At 40.1% G+C, this 15980-nt stretch overlaps 1 protein-coding gene across 1 annotated transcript; it reads right to left on the minus strand.

Annotated features, from left to right (window-relative positions):
• Positions 1–651: 651 nt before the first annotated feature.
• Positions 652–15415, minus strand: rab3db (RAB3D, member RAS oncogene family, b). The gene is made up of 5 exons (XM_084743481.1): positions 15098–15415; positions 10232–10468; positions 3488–3606; positions 2706–2830; positions 652–2561 (listed from the first exon to the last, which is right to left on the minus strand). The coding sequence occupies exons 2-5, from the start codon at positions 10466–10468 to the stop codon at positions 2374–2376; spliced, it is 669 nt and encodes a 222-aa protein (XP_084599607.1). The 5' UTR covers positions 15098–15415; the 3' UTR covers positions 652–2373.
• Positions 15416–15980: the final 565 nt, after the last annotated feature.

Consider the following 15980-nt stretch of genomic DNA (forward strand, 5'->3'; position numbering starts at 1 on the left):
GGATTATTTAAAGTGGGGTCATCTGAGGTTCTTATACATAGTCAGTGTATTATCTATTATCTACAGTAGATGGCAGTTGGCAAGCCTCCAGTTTGGAGAAACAGCAGTAGTACTGGTGTAGGAAGCTAAACAATGTCCTTCTGTGGACAGGGTCATATTTTTACTGCTTTACCTTGCCAACAGACAGCTGTTTCTCATGGGAAATTAAAGATGCTATGTAAGCCATCTATCTCTCCAAACCAAGCAGACACAACAAACAGACAAAAAACAATAATTTTACCTTGCAGAACACAGGAGTTGCTGGTCTATCACTGCCTCATCTGCCATCTGACTTTGGTGAATCTGAGGCTACGCTTTAAAACCACAGAAATCACAAAATTAAACAAACAAACAAATCAATCAAAGCAGCAGACCAGCAACTCCTGTGTTCTTCGAGGTAAAATTTTTCCAATGGAGTTTGGTTAGTTTGGAGAAAGTCCTTTTCCCACTGGAAAAGGTTGTCTGACAGCAAGGTAAAGCAGTGATTAAGCAGTGGTAAAGTATTCTAAATATAGCATATACTTAAACTGATTCTATTTTTTTATGTGGATAAAATACATTGACTATAAATATGTACCTCATATAACCCTACTTCAAAAATCCAAACTAAAGTTCATTATGACAGCCTCTTAGTTTTCTTTGTCATCTTGATTAATGCTTTGACTGATTATTGATGGATGATGGTGAAAGGTAGACCTCAGAATCTTACTATAAAGAAATCATCAAGGGTGAATAAGACATTATCAGCACCTGATGACATTTTTAACCTCAGAAATAACAACATGAATACATGTCTTTATTATTCCAACTGAATTTCACTGTCCTTTACTGATATTTTTGTATTTAAAGAAATAAAGAGACAATGGAAATTCTGATTGTATTTAACATTTGATGGAATCTGATTGAAGATAAAGAAGTGTGACACCACTCTAACATCTGTACGGTAGATATGAAGCTTCTGCCAGCAGCTGGTTAGCTTGGTTTAGCATAAGGGGAAACACCTAGCCTAGTTTTGTCCAAAGGTAGCAAAATCCTAATGTTATATCGTGTTTGCTTATTCATACAAAAAAACAAAGTCGTTGTGCAAAGCTAAGCTAACTGCCTTCGAGCTATAGCTTCATATTTAGCAAACAGACAAGTGGTATCAATCTTCTGAGCTAACTCTGCACAAGAAAGCCAATAAATGGAATTCACAAAACTTGTAACTTTTTCTTTAAGCCTTGCAAAGCTCAGCATGCCTTTGCTTGTGACATACATAATAGTTCCTGCTAACTTAACTGCCATTAGTGGACAACCCAAGCAGTCTGGGATTGACAGGGAATATGGTACCAAGACATCCTGTTAGTCTTACTTGTTGCTAAGGCAGCTAACCCCTAACTTCTGTTAGCTCAGTTAGCGACACAGCTAATGCTAAGGTGGCTGACTCAGCCCTGGAGTGTCAGGAAACATGTCAATATGCAGAAGCAAATATCACTCTGATTTCCATTTCATTTCAACTTTGAGTAGGCTGTACAAACTGGACATATTCTCTCCTTCAGCCAACCATCACCATGAAACATCCTATTGGACAAAGACACTTTCTGAACTGTCCTTCTGTGACATTTTCCACTAGCTATCCAACAAAAAAACACTTTCTGAATACATATGAGGCAAGAAACAAACCCTAAATTCAATAGTTTAAATAGCTGCTCAGGAGTAACAATCAAATTGTATGTATGTTTCTTGGCAATAAGCTCAAAACATGTATTCTGCTTTTGCAATTCACTGTTTTCATTGTTGTAAACTGTGTTAAATTTAAAGTAGCGTGGCTATTTAGTAAAGTAAGGCAAACCTCAGCACATGTACAGTATAAATCTCAAATAAAACAATGAATGCCAAAAGTACAGCCAGATACTCTTTGGCATCACGAGCTTCTAGCTATCTGCATTTGGCTCAGAAAATGAAAGCCACTGAACAAATGTTTCAGATACAGTACAGTTAAAATGCTAATGGGGCACCAGCGGTCAAGGCGGTCGATGTGGTGGGTGGACAGAACACAGTGCAGGTTTTCACCACAGAGCTGATGGGTCGAGGCCACAGAGACAGCGTGGGCCACTTTAAGGGAAAAGACAGGAAGACGGGCCTGCAGGGGGGAGAGGTGGTCTGATAGAAGTGATGAAGATTATCTCAGCTAGCTGTCGTTTAGTTTGTGCTGCACTGCTGTGTGGACAAAGCGGGGCAATGCTGGAGTGAAGAGAGAGGCAGAGGCGCTGCACTTTCCACAGGTGAGGCACAGAGAAGGAGTTGGTATCTGTGTGTGTGTGTGTTGGGGGACTTTAGAAGGCAGAGGGTGGTTTAGCAAGCACAGCCCCCCTGGCTCTCTGAAGGCGAGTCTTTAAGGCCCTGGTTCCCATGGTTGGACATGAGGTTGATGTCTCCCTCCATGCTCTCATTCATCTTCTCACAGATGACGTCTACTAGACGCTCAAACACCTGCTTAACGTTGATGTTGTCCTTAGCACTGGCCTCAAAGAACTGGAAACCTGAGGGGGAATGAAACAAAATTTAATTTTATTTACTATATACACATAGATGTCTTACAAGCACGCATATAATATCTGTTTACAGTGGCAGAGAGGTCGAAGTTTTACAATAAGACAAAACTGTGTGAGTCAAAGTGTTTTTACCGAGCTCCTCTGCCAGTCGCTGACCGTCCTCTGTGGGTACGAGCCTGTCATCCTCCAGGTCACACTTGTTACCGACCAGGATCACTTGAGCATTGTCCCACGAGTATGTCTTGATCTGCGTCGCCCTGTAGGACAGACAACAGACAAGTTTCACAGTCTGTATGTTTAAAAGTAGTAAAAAATGAACCGTAAAGCAATGTAGAACTCAAAAAATCAAACAGAAACAGACAAGTCACCCCTCAGATCCTCAGGCTCAAGTCTTTTAGTGGTTCCAAAGTGCAGGACTAAAAACTTTTGGCAGCGTTTGGCATTTATGACACAAGCATCTAGAACAGTATGGCTGAGGATCTGACGGTAGCTGAAAGTGTCAAAATTTTTGAATACAAACTTAAAGCCTGTTTCTTCAGCCTGACTTTTGATTAAGAAAGGTTTACGGAAAATAACTCAATTTATTTTTATTTTACTCTATTGATTTTATTCAATTTTACTTTATTTTACTGAATATCATCTGTTATTTTGTTTTGATTTTATGCTTTTTAATCAGTTTTATTTCATTTCTTTCATTTATTATTATTTTTATCTATTTTATCTAGTTCTTAGTCTTGGTTTTATTTAACTCTAGTTTACTAATATTACTTTAAATCTATTTTATTGTATGTCACTGGCAAAAGTGCAAATTTTCTTCAACTCTTGAGATGTTTTTGAAATAATCTAGCAAAATGACAAATATTGTACTGGTGTTTGTATTAATTAACCAAACAGTTTAAAAATGTCCAACTCACCAGTCCTGAACTGCGTTGAAGGACTCCTGGTTGGTGATGTCATACATGAGCAGGAAGCCCATAGCTCCTCTGTAGTAGGCTGTGGTGATGGTGCGGTAGCGCTCTTGCCCTGCTGTATCCTGCAGCACGCACGCGCACACACAGAAAAACATATTTCTATACATACACTTTATATTTATCAATGTTCAAAACAAACAGAAAAGCCTCGGTCCCCCTGTGATGATCCAATACAAGATTTAAAACCACAAGGGGGCAACATTGTCTAAACTATGGCTGCTGCTGCAGTACTTACCTGTTTTAAGTCAGCTCTGAGTTACCACTGCAACAGTATTATGTAGAGTGGATCCATCATTTACCAGTTGAGTGAGTGGTCTACTCCAATCCCACTGTGTTATTTAAAATGTTTATACAATTGAACTGTCAAGGCTGAGATCAGTTTGGCCAAGTTTGCATTTGTTGTACCAGCTGGAGTGGCAGAAGTGAAACGTTTCAATTAAATTCAATACAGCTTTGTTAACCCCACTAGGAGCAATTTGTTTGAGCTTGTTATACACAACATATATATATATATATACACACACACACACACACACAAATATATATATATATATATTTATACATATATAAACAAATATTAACACTGGTGGAGTTTTCTCTCAAACTGACACTGATTGCCGTAACACTATTAAATCAAGTTTAAAGATGTTTTCAATTTAAATTCAAGGTAGGTTTAATTTATTGTGGGTAAAAAAAGAGAATAAAAGATAGTTCACCAGACCAACTGTGACCTTTACTGTCTGAATATGTAGTTTTCTCAGTTTTTCACATAGCATTTTTGTGAACTGCATTTTATTTAAATTATGCTTTTTTTTTTATTATGTTTTATGTTATATTATGCGCTGTCATGTGTTGTTGTTGATGCCTTTTTCTGCTCCCTGTGAATAACAAATGAAGCCCTGAAGGGCTACAAAGGTTTCATTCATTCGTTATGGATCCTGTGTATGGGCAAATAGAAGGCTAATGTAAGATTGTGCTCACCTTTGGCTTCATTACCACATCAAAATGCCACTCGCTCCGATCCACACAATAAACAAGAAGACAGCTTTTAGACGTGAGTTTGTGCCACAGTCATTTCTCATCAAACCAAGACAGCTGGCTTGTATCAATAACCAGCCAGCGAGAAGAAACACACAGATAACAGATATGTGAGCATCACAGGGTCGGCAGGCGACTGGCCATCGAGCGGAGTTGCCGCCCTGCCACAGTGAGTTTATCAGAAGCATCTTCTAATTAAATGGAGGCTGTGTGTGATGTCAGAGTCGACGGCTCAGAATAGTTTGGTGGATGCTCAAAGCAGAAAAATCAAACAGACTGAGTTGGTAGGAGAGATGAAACAGTATGTAAATTTCATATCACAGTTATAGTGATCAAAATGATCAATCATCATCATTATTGCAGTATTGTTAAAGTGTGCTGAAAACGGGGGTTTCTGCAGGTCCTTAAAAAGTCTAAAATCCAGTAATCCAATTTTTGGCCTTAAAGGAGCAATATGTAGCAACTGCAGGTGCAAAATCAGTACTGCAGTCCTGATAGTGAGGTGGAGCCACAGACTGTATATTAATATAAAATCTATGGTTGATGTGAGTTGTTTCCCCCGATTCCCTCCTCCCAAGAATTGATGAAGCTCAGGCAGGCTGCAGGAGCACTGCAGGAGTGCAGGACACACACAACATTGTAAACTGGTAATAAGCAACGTTGCTTGATCAGCTGTTCATAAATGTCAGGGGTTTTTTTTTTATCTCTGATGACACATCATGGTCATTTTGATTTATTACAGTAAATATATTGCAGTAAAATGTCTTAAATGAGATTTTGCCAGGTCTTAAAAATTAATTGAATTCTGTGGCTTACAGCACTTTTAAAAATTTGCAATAAATTCAGTCTGTTTTGAAGAAAATGTGTATTGATTATGCTGTAACAACAAAAAAACATGGATCTGCAAATGCAAACCGTGCTTCTATTTTAATTACAGTATGGATGTGAAACAGGTTCTAAATTGCATTCATAATAATCTTAAAAAGGTCTTAATAAGTCTTACATTTAAGTTGTTAAAACCTGTAGAAAGGCATCATGTCCTTTTTGATGTTTTCATTGGGACAAAACAAACCTATGTGCCATGCTTTACCTGCATGTGGGAGACTGTTGCTAACTTTGCTTGATGCTGGAAAGTTTTTACTGTGAGTTTCTCAAAGTGTGATAATCAAACACTGATTAAAATCTGAAACAGTGATACTAATCGTCTGGAATTTTATTGTGGTTTATCATGAAACCGATTATCGTTTCATCCCTATGTGCTAGAGCAACTCCCCTCCACTCTCAGTTACTTGGTAACCTGTCTGAGTCCCTCATTTGCATCGGGGGCCTGTGTGTGTGTGTGTGTGTGTGTGTGTGTGTGTGTTTCTGTGTTTGTCTGATGTTTTGAGGAGGAGGAGGAGGAGGTGGTGTGGGTTGTCCAGGTAACCTGAGGCCACTGAGGGTTATGAATGTTCCATTACAGGCAGGACTGCTCCGGGTGGTCTGCCAAATGATGCTTCTCACTTTACAAAGTGGGCAAGACAGAGGGCAGCCTGCCGCATAAATCCTTTTTTTAAATTCATTTATGGCAAAACAAAGGACAAAACAGTACAAGCACAAAAAAGCTGATCTGGCAGGATTAACCAGGATTGCCTCATTTGTAGTTAGCAAGATGAAATTTAAAGTTTATTGCTGCTACAACCATGATTGTTTGTTTTGTGTATAGAATATTTTTATATTTTTTTCCTTTTATTTATTTATTTTTTGACTACTTGGACAAGTGCTGAGTCACCACCTGACCCTTATAGCAGTTGACTGGCCCATTGTGGGCTCGATGCCTTAAAATAAACTGCTCTCAGACACTATAGGGGGCCACTTTATAAGGTATTGTAAGTCATTTGATTTGGTTGTGGATTAAATTAGGAGGAGGAATAGGCTGACCCAGCTTTCCATCCCCATGCCACCCATTCCAGAGAAAACCATCACAGCGCCCTGAATCGAGCTCTAGCCACCAGGGACAGGACGGAGGATGGCTCAACAGTGTTTGATTACCGTGTTTTGAAAAACTCATTCTGCAAAAGTAAGTAAATAACAATAATGGCCGATACATCGGTTGGACGATATATATCTGCGCAGTAGGGACCTGATATGGGTCGATCACAGATATATAATGTATTTATGTGTATGTTTTTCAATATGTACCCTTTTTTTTTTACAGAACATTATGCAGAAAGCAATGCTTGGGGTGATTTAGATTTTAAACAATGTGAAACATGGGAGACTCCTGGCAGGTGTAAATGCTGAGAAGCTTGGCATCTTGTTTTACAATCTGCCGATAACTGACTGACAGTGTCAACATCAAATATTCTTAAAACGTTTAATTTTATATTCTTTAATAAAGTAATTTGTTAAAAAAAAAGAGAGACTATGCAAAATCAGAACACAAACCACCTAGAAGAGATCTACTTCTAGTATATTGGCCACTGTATCCATAATTTTTTTCCCTCCACAATCAGAATTTGTCTTAGAAATCCCATATAGGTCAGGCTTGAAAAACAAATCAAAAAATACATAAATACATAAATCCTTCTATCAGAGACAGCAGAGAAACTATTGGTATATTGTTTTACTGTTTCCAATACCACAGACAGAGTCTGTTTTCTGTCACAGGTTATTTTTGTTTTTAGTAAAGTGTGAAATATTCCAGGTTCATCTTTATCTCATCCATGCAGGGATGAACAAATATTTGGCAGCGTAATGGGACTTCTAACCAAATAGACTGTCTCCAGGGTTACTATAATCAACTCCAGGCAGTAAACAAAAGCTGCTCTCTCATGTGTGTATGTATGATGATAGACAGGGAGGGGTTTAAATCGGGCCTCTGCATGATCTGACGTCACTGGGACCCTGATCTTTAAACATGCGTCAGCTGCGTTTCTATTAGCTGCCAACACAAAGCAGGGATATCACACAGGATATCATCCCCTGGGCTACCACACACACAAAACACATGTGTGGATGCGTCTATGCTCAGTGTGCAAAAGGTGTGTGTGTTTGTTCAAAGATCAGAAACATATTTCCATGACACAAAAAGGAGGGATGTAAACAATTTGTGGACACAGGTGAACATATCGTACATGACTGCTTTAGGTCTGCTTATTACAGTGCAAAGGCCATGTGGTGTGTTATCAGGCTAGTGTGTTTCCACGATGCACAAAGGGAGGCTACAGCAGCTGGCAGAGTGGGGTCATCAACAATGCTCTTTGTCTGAGGACCTTGTGAAATCTCATACAGATGGTGTTCGGTGGGAGAAAACATGAATTTAACGGGCAGGAAATTTCACAGAGTTGATTATTAACACCACGCGAGGGAGGACTCGTATTCAGACATGCCTGCTGGTCCCACACCCTGTAAATACACTGCTGCCCCAGTGCTGCAGTATATCTTCGTTATGTCCCCGTCAGATGCTGATAGGGAACTTCCTCTGCTTCCTGAGTTTAGGAAATACCAGGTCTCTTTGTCATTTAACAGCACCATCAGTTGTTACGTCAAGGCCAGACACACACAGCATGCCCACCTTCTCAAATCCCAACTAATCACACATTACAGACTCATTTTGGTTAATTCCTCCTCAGCTCTTAAAATATCACATACTACCAACCTTGCACGTCATTTCTTAGAGACACGTTTGGTCAGGTCAGTGAGTGTGTGTTTTGGTGTGGGCTACTCCACTGCTGATTCATCTTGGTCGCTGTTTGTGTATCATACAGTGGCTCACATATTGTTGGTTCAAATGAATCATCTGTTTGAACAGCCTTAACAACGTATATCAATAGGATTTGTAGTGTACTGGGAGGAGAAAAAATAAGGATACACTTTATGGTAAAATGAGTAATGAAGAATTACCAGGGTTAAATGAGTCATTTAAACTGTTGGGAGTTAATCCGGCTTTATCTCGCTGTGTTCATCTACGGTTCCCTCCTATTTCCAGTTCTTAGGCTACGCTAACCAACGGCTGGCTATAACTGGTACTGACCCCTCCCAAGTCCCGCCCCATTTTGCTCTGTGCACTATGAAGAGTCACTGCCAATGTTCTCCTTTCCAGTTTCCTGTCCGGGACTAATATTTATTGTGCAGTCATGAGAGTGGTACCAATCTTCTCATTTACTTCAACAAGAAAGTGAACAAGCAAATTTCCCAAAAAGTGTTAAAAATTTGTTAAAAGTGCATTCCAGCAATTTTGGTATTGTACATCTGTAAAGTGAGGTATTACAAAAGGACACTACACCAAATCAAACCAGCAGCGCCTGGGACATCCTGACTTTTTGTCAAAAAATCCTGCATTTCTCATAATTCATCTGAATCATGTTATTTGCAAAATACTTCTTAATGCCTTTAAATCTAACATCCTTAGTTTGTAAAAGGTTGTGAAAGTCTCAAAAGCCAAACTGACATAACCCTGACGATGAGCATTATTTTTCAAACTTCCAGGGCCACTGAAGACATTTAACACCTTATTTAACTCAAAATTATTAATAATAATAGTAATTAGCATTCACCTCACTTGTATAGATGCCTTGTAGGTTTTGGCTAAAGGAACTTTTACTTCACGCATTTTGATAGCGGCTGCTGCAGTCCCACACTGCGATCACAGGCAAGTCCCTTGATGAACGTCATAGCCTTGGTACATCTCACTGAAAAGCCAAAAACAAACTAGCTCGCAAATCTCTGAACACGTATACAATAAAACTCTGTGCGTGTTCTTGTGGGCAGCAACTGCTTCTTAACTGCTTCGGGTGTGAAAAGGCTGTTACTGTAACTGCTGCGCCACTTGCTGCAGCATCGCCCACAAAAACCACAAACCTATAAAAATGTGGCAGTGAGAAATTCTCAAAACTCATGGCGACGAGTGCTAAACACAAGTGAGAAAAAAGTAACAGACTCAGACAGAATCTCAGTAGAAGCTTAACAACAATTCAAACCGCAGCTTCAAAAATGCCTGAGTCAACACCTGAAAGTCTCAACCAGAAAGAAACATTACAGAGAGACCGAGAAAAACGACTCCAAATAAATGCTAATGTTGCTCTGTTTCAGATAGATGTGCAAGTATCATGTATGCTAATGTGTTCACCATACTATTGGGAACCGGAGCTTCCCATTTGGGCTCTGTGGCATCAAAAACATGAAAACTCCATCATGCCATTATGTAAACACCTAAGTACACTTAACAGATAAGGGTGGGGAGTAAGACTGTGTATGAAACCATGAGGAAGTCATGCTTCTTACACTTGCACAATTCACAAGCTACACTTGCACAAGGCAAAACCCACAATTCTAGACAAACCTGGTCTTTAAAATACTTCTGGTAAGGCTTTTATCACCAAGTTGCCTGAAACAGACTTCTAGGTGTCAAAAGCATTCCACGTGGGTCAACTTTCTTTGTTTTTCCTTGTTTACATTTAAAGTAGTAATGTCTGAGAGACTTTCCTTAACAACAACAAATGTAAATGCACATACAGATCGAGTGTAAAATAGATTGAAAGAGACAACGAGCTTCACTCTAAATAAGCATTATTAAGTGTGGTAGCCACAATGTGTTGTTTATGCTGTGTGTTTACCTCTTACTAATGGTAGCCAGTAAAAAATGTGTGGCATCTTTAATCCACTCACCCAGATCTGCAGCTTGATCCTTTTGTCGTTGCGGAAGACAGTCTTGACCTTAAAGTCGATGCCCACGGTGCTGACGAACGCAGAGGTAAAGGAGTCGTCGGCGTAGCGGAACAGGAAGGAGGTTTTTCCCACGCTGCTGTTGCCGATTATCAGCAACTTGAACATGTAGTCGAAATTCTGGTCGGCCGCATCCTTCTGGGACGGCTGCTGCTGAAGCCGTGAGTCATTTGACGCCATCTAAAGAGGATGGAGAAGGAGAAACTAATCTCAAAAATGAACCAGAAACGTTTTACCAAAGCACTTCACACCGCTTCCTAACTGGAAGTGGTGCAAACATAAACATCAGATCCAGGCAGCACTTCCTACCCCCTTTATGCACTCTCATCACATTGTTCCAGTTTTTCCCAGTGAAAATGTCCTAGCCCGTGCACTAGCGAACAGGCTGAACAACATGTTGCTTGGTTGAAAAACAATACACAACGGTTGTATTTTTGCAGTTGCTTCACTCCAAACCTGTTTTGATTTGTCAAAATTGATGCTGACATTCTTTACATTTCTGTTTCCCCTCAGTCAGGGGTCAAAATAGACTACTCAATGCTAATTAATTAGGTTGAGAACCAGCACATCTTATATGATCCGCAGCACCGACCTTACAGGTATTTCCTCAAAAAGACGAGGTCTGAAGGGAAATCGGGAAGCTGTTGGGAGTTACAAATAAGTAAACTGTCCCTCAGCTACTTAGAAACAAGGCTGACTTCAGGAAATTATATTAGTTATGAGTAAATAAAATTTATTCACACTCCACAGTCAGGGTAAACAGGCAAACTGTAAACATCGTAACAACAACTGCATGATGGGGGAACTCAAAGCTTCAGCCTACATGAACCACATCGGGCTTTGGTCGGCCTCGGACATGAAACACAGAACGCTCGGTCAGGTCCAGGTCGGGCTCGGTTACTACTCTCTCGAACTTGAGTCAGGCTCGGAAAGAAATATGTTGCTGGAATATTACAGAAGTTACAAAGTGTATTCATTATTGATCTACTAATAAATCAAAGCTTGGCCAGATGTTAGTGAGACCCATCTTTGATCAAAGTGACGTCATGACTCCATTAAAAGGTCTGTAAACAATATGAAGAACATAAGACTGAGACAAAGTTTATAACAGAGAACACTTATGCTTATAAATTATGGGAAGCTATGCCATCTGTCCCTCTGATTCATTCATCCATCGCAGTGTGGTCTCTCCTGAGGGCAGGTATGAGATTACCTGCCATTAAGCCTTTCAGCGTCGGCCACTCAAACAGTGGGCGGAGGGAGAGCAGCCGCACAGCTTTAGGTGTGAAAGGGAGAGCAGAGGGCTGTGGCCGTGTCGATCCCTCTGAACACACACATGCACACAGCTGATCAATCAGTGCAGCTAAGACCTGCCTCTGTCTACAGAGACTCGTCTCCGTGGAGACCGGACTAGGACTCAGCTGCCAGCAAGACCCATTAGTGGTCAAAGCAGTCAGCTCCCTCAGCTTTTAACTGGCCAGATGGAGGTCTCCAGAGCAGGATACAGATATCTATCACACTACCACCAAGGGCTATGGAAAAGAAAGAGGAGAGGAGAAGAAGCTCATTATTGAGAAATGAGAGGAGCCTGGCAAAGTCATTTACTGTGTGGACGAATCACGTCTACTCTCGCCATAATCACAGTGCCAGGGCGTTAGACGACATGTTCCTCACTTGTATGCTGATAGTTTGGTGTGTCTGTTAAAAAGCCTCTACAAGAACTGATGTTTCAGGAGTGCATAAGTAAGATAACACCACTAACTCTAAGCTTATTACTCATCAATTATTTAATATATGCTACAGGAAAATATTTTGCTGCTGTCAGATGAAAACATTGCAACTGAGACTTATTCACCATATTCACACAGTGGCCATTTTGCTCTGACATCAGACTCAGGGTAGGAAGCTTAAAGGTCTTGTCACACAAAGTCTTATAAATGTAGAGAATCTGATCAGTGAAATGTTAGCTGTTGTTTCAAAGTGGCTTTTTTGTTGCTGATCAACCAGGAAGTGGTGAAATGATAACTATTTGTCAGATCCCCTTCATATATACGACTTGCAACCTGGAACTCAGCAGTACAAGTTTCGAGCTTCCCACCCTGAGTATGATGTCAGAGCAAAATGGCCACCATGTAAATCTGTTTAGTTGAAAGCTGTGCAATGTCGAAACCTTTGAAATAAGACAGGTCTAGTCCACTGAAGAATTAAGTAGACTTTCTGCGCACACCAGCCTGTGCAATCTTGCGTGCTGGTGTTGGATGATGTTGTAATAGACACTGCTGTTTTACTGACAGTGAAATAACACACACAATACTCTTTCACAATTTGACTCAACTGCTAAGGCACAGGTACATGCCCTCTAAACACAATCCTTTCAAACCAAAACGTTTTTCTCGTGGTGTTACATAAAGGCCTGCGTTCAGATCATGAATCCCAAGTCTTTCTAATCTCTTGGAACATTGGCTGTGAAATCCCAAATCACATGATGCCCATGCTGTGTGTGTGCGAGGGTCACCAGGGGACATTTTTTGTGTACTTACAGATCACATAGCATGGATCCACCCACTCAGAAATGTATGCTGCTTTCTTACTTCAATTTTCCTATAAGCTCAGTTTAAGTCTGAGGTAAACCCAGTCACATGTCGTTCATGTTTACTGTGCAGCTCAGGATGTCTGCAGGCAAATAAGGAGACTCATACAGTCTTTGACAACACTTCTATATGGTATTTTGACCTTTTAATAAACATTAAAATATGTGCATGCGTGTTTTCTTGTCGCTGTGCAGTGTAGCTTAATTCTTTGGACAAGAGACACACAATAGCGATTCACAGATATAAATCTTTGATGTGAAAGCCTTCTCCATTTAAATGTTGAAAACAGCTGATGTTTGGGAGGATGCAGTCTATAGACACTGCAGTGCAACGCTGGACAACAAAAGCAGCACGGTCAGGTCCAACTAAGGATGTAATGATACCAAAAATTCAAGATAAAAAAGTCCACAATACGATATTTGTCAAAATATTACAGTTTCTACAAGCAACTTTCACACTGTGTTGATTTTAGAGGCCCTTGTGGACGAAAGTGGTATCGTTTCCACTGTCATGAGCACAAAATGTAATGTTTAAAACAAAATTATCTAAATAAAAAGCTCCTCCTCCTTTACTACTCGCAGTAACTCTGCCTGGGAAAATGAAAAACACAAGAAATACCTGATCTTCTGGGTGATGGTCTTGTAATCTGAGGCTGTTTCATAACCAATTAAAAATCCCTGAAATACCTTTAAAAACAAAGAAAAATTATGACTTGAAAAAAATTACCGGTATCAAAAAATAAATCTGTGTACATCATTTTTGTTTGTATAAAATTTTCTTTTCCTTTTAACTTCTGTGCTTTTGCTTTCCCCTCTAATTAATCACAAAATTATCAAAATCGTAATATGGTGAAGTGCAATATCCAAATCGCAGAACCAGAACCAAATCGCAATTTTTTGAAAAAGGAAAAAGTGTGAAAAAACAGCATTTTAATGGAGAACTGTAGTGCTGCAGAGATGTCATGTTCTCCAGATGAAAGAAAACATGTTTGATCAGTATGGACCCCAAAAAATGTCACATCATCACAATTTTTTAGCCAAAAAAGAAATTGTAATGCTAAAATAATAATTCCCACTAATCGTATCACCAGTCGCAATTGCAATTTCAGTCAAATAATCATAATATGCTTTTTTTTTTAAACATTGTGGAGCCCTAGCACCAATTATGAATGTTTGAATTATGTTTACACAAAAACAATGCCAGGGTGCAACAATAAGGCTATCCCACTTGCACGGGGCAAGTCAAATGTCATTTGGGGCTAGTAGATCTATCAACTCGCTTGCTTGAAAGGGAAAGTGGTAAAAAAGAAATAAACTATTAAACTATTCTGATAATCAAAATAAAGATAAAAATGAGACGTTTAAATACATGGGATTGGATTTTTCACTATGTTCTTTTATTTTTTAGATGTTGCAGCCCTAGATTTTTGCTTACCAATTTACCAATACTGGCCTGGTAGCGCTACATTTTACAAAACATAGTGTTAATTGTTTTTATTTGTATTTTATTTTTTACTTCTATAGACCTCATTTTATGTAGATTTCATATTTTTTCTTAAGTCGAGTTCAAGTTCTTTTTTTTGTTTTTAATGCAAAACCATAATATTGGATATATTGTTATGACACATGATAAGGTCCCACTGAGCTGCTGTGATAACTTTGCTGAGGGCCCCTACATCAGCACCTGCCATGATATGAGGACAATCATCTCTGAGAGGACAGACATCCTCCATGCAGTGAGGACAGTCATTTCCCGAGCCGCAGCAGGGATGGGAATGGGAGCTCCTTTATGGCACTCTGGTGTGGCATTATCTCCAGTAAAACAAATAAAGGCCATAACAGTGAATGGTGCAGCCAGGTCTCTCAGCTGGCACTGTTTGCTGAACCAGGAGTCAGCAGGCTGCTTGACCCGCAGGAAATGACCGGTATTGATTAGTTAGCAGCTGTCACATCAGTCCTTTCATTACGGGAAAGGACTGAATCACAAACATATTGGCGATAACGTCTTGGACATGTATTTTATTCCAAATATCCGCACTTTATGCAACAATAGTGCGACGAGCTGAAAAACACACCTAACGTGTGGTAAAACCCAAACACAGGTATCATTCCGCGGTAATTAACCTGTTGGCCTGAAAACAGAGGGAACATGTAACTTTACTCTGGCGAGTAGGAAGTGTGAGGCAGGAAAAACCCGCTGGAAACTTCAACAAACTTACCTTCTTGCGGAAGAAAGCAAACTCGGTTCCCTTTCTACTTTCTGTCTGTCTCCCGAGACGCCTCCGAAAGTAGAGCTAACACCTGAAATGTCCTTTCCTGCTCCAGCGGCAGCAGATGAACCTGCCCTCCTTCTTCCTCAACAGGCTAGTTTTCCTCTGCTGGGCAGCTCCCGGATCTCGGCTGCGTGTTTGTAGCTGGAGCTCCCTCTGTCACAGAGTGAATGCGGACACTGAAGCAGCCGCTGGAGCCTCTGAAGCTCTGCCAGACAGTCCATACACACACACACACACACACACACACAGCCCTCTGGAGGAGGAGAGGGCTGTCCACGCTGCGTGCGCACTACACTAACGCACACACCCTGAGAATATAGGACTGCAAGTGTGTGTCATTTAAGATCGTCATATTATGTTATTGTTAGACAGTCAGGTGTTATGGGTATTTTACTTTCTTATATATAGCTATATAACATTATACAGGGACTTGAGTTTGGAAAATCTCAATAGACCTTTCTGGTGGCAGCCATGTTGATACAGGTATTACCAATGATACAAATTAAAGTTACCACAAATAAGTTTCAGATTTAGTTCATTTTGGAGCCCCCTGTGGACAAAAGTGGTAGTGTTTCCACCATAATAACCACAAAATATAATGCCAAGAACAAAACTTTCTTATTCAAAATCTCCTCCTGTATTTTAACTGGCTGAGGAACTACTTGCTGTAACTTTGTCTGGGAAATCGTAAACTCGTAAATGCTCGTTTCATCTGATTTCAAGAATCTCACCCGAAGGCAGGCATAAATGTAGCAGCAATGTAATATAGCAGAGCCTTTCAAGTGAAGCAACATGTAATAGCAGCACCCTGACTCCATTTGACCTGAAT

This window comes from Lutjanus erythropterus, chromosome 19 (genome assembly GCF_056507025.1).
Source record: "Lutjanus erythropterus isolate fLutEry1 chromosome 19, fLutEry1.hap2, whole genome shotgun sequence".
Taxonomy (NCBI): domain Eukaryota; kingdom Metazoa; phylum Chordata; class Actinopteri; order Lutjaniformes; family Lutjanidae; genus Lutjanus; species Lutjanus erythropterus.

Bases quoted from the DNA above. Each gene is read 5' to 3' on its own strand.
- rab3db (XM_084743481.1), bottom strand. From the start codon at position 10,468: ATGGCGTCAAATGACTCACGGCTTCAGCAGCAGCCGTCCCAGAAGGAT. The intron at 3,607-10,231 runs GTGAGTGGATTA...TGCGTGCTGCAG, and splicing joins GGATCAAGCTGCAGATCTGG to GATACAGCAGGGCAAGAGCG. The intron at 2,562-2,705 runs GTAAAAACACTT...ATTCCCCCTCAG, and splicing joins GCGACTGGCAGAGGAGCTCG to GTTTCCAGTTCTTTGAGGCC.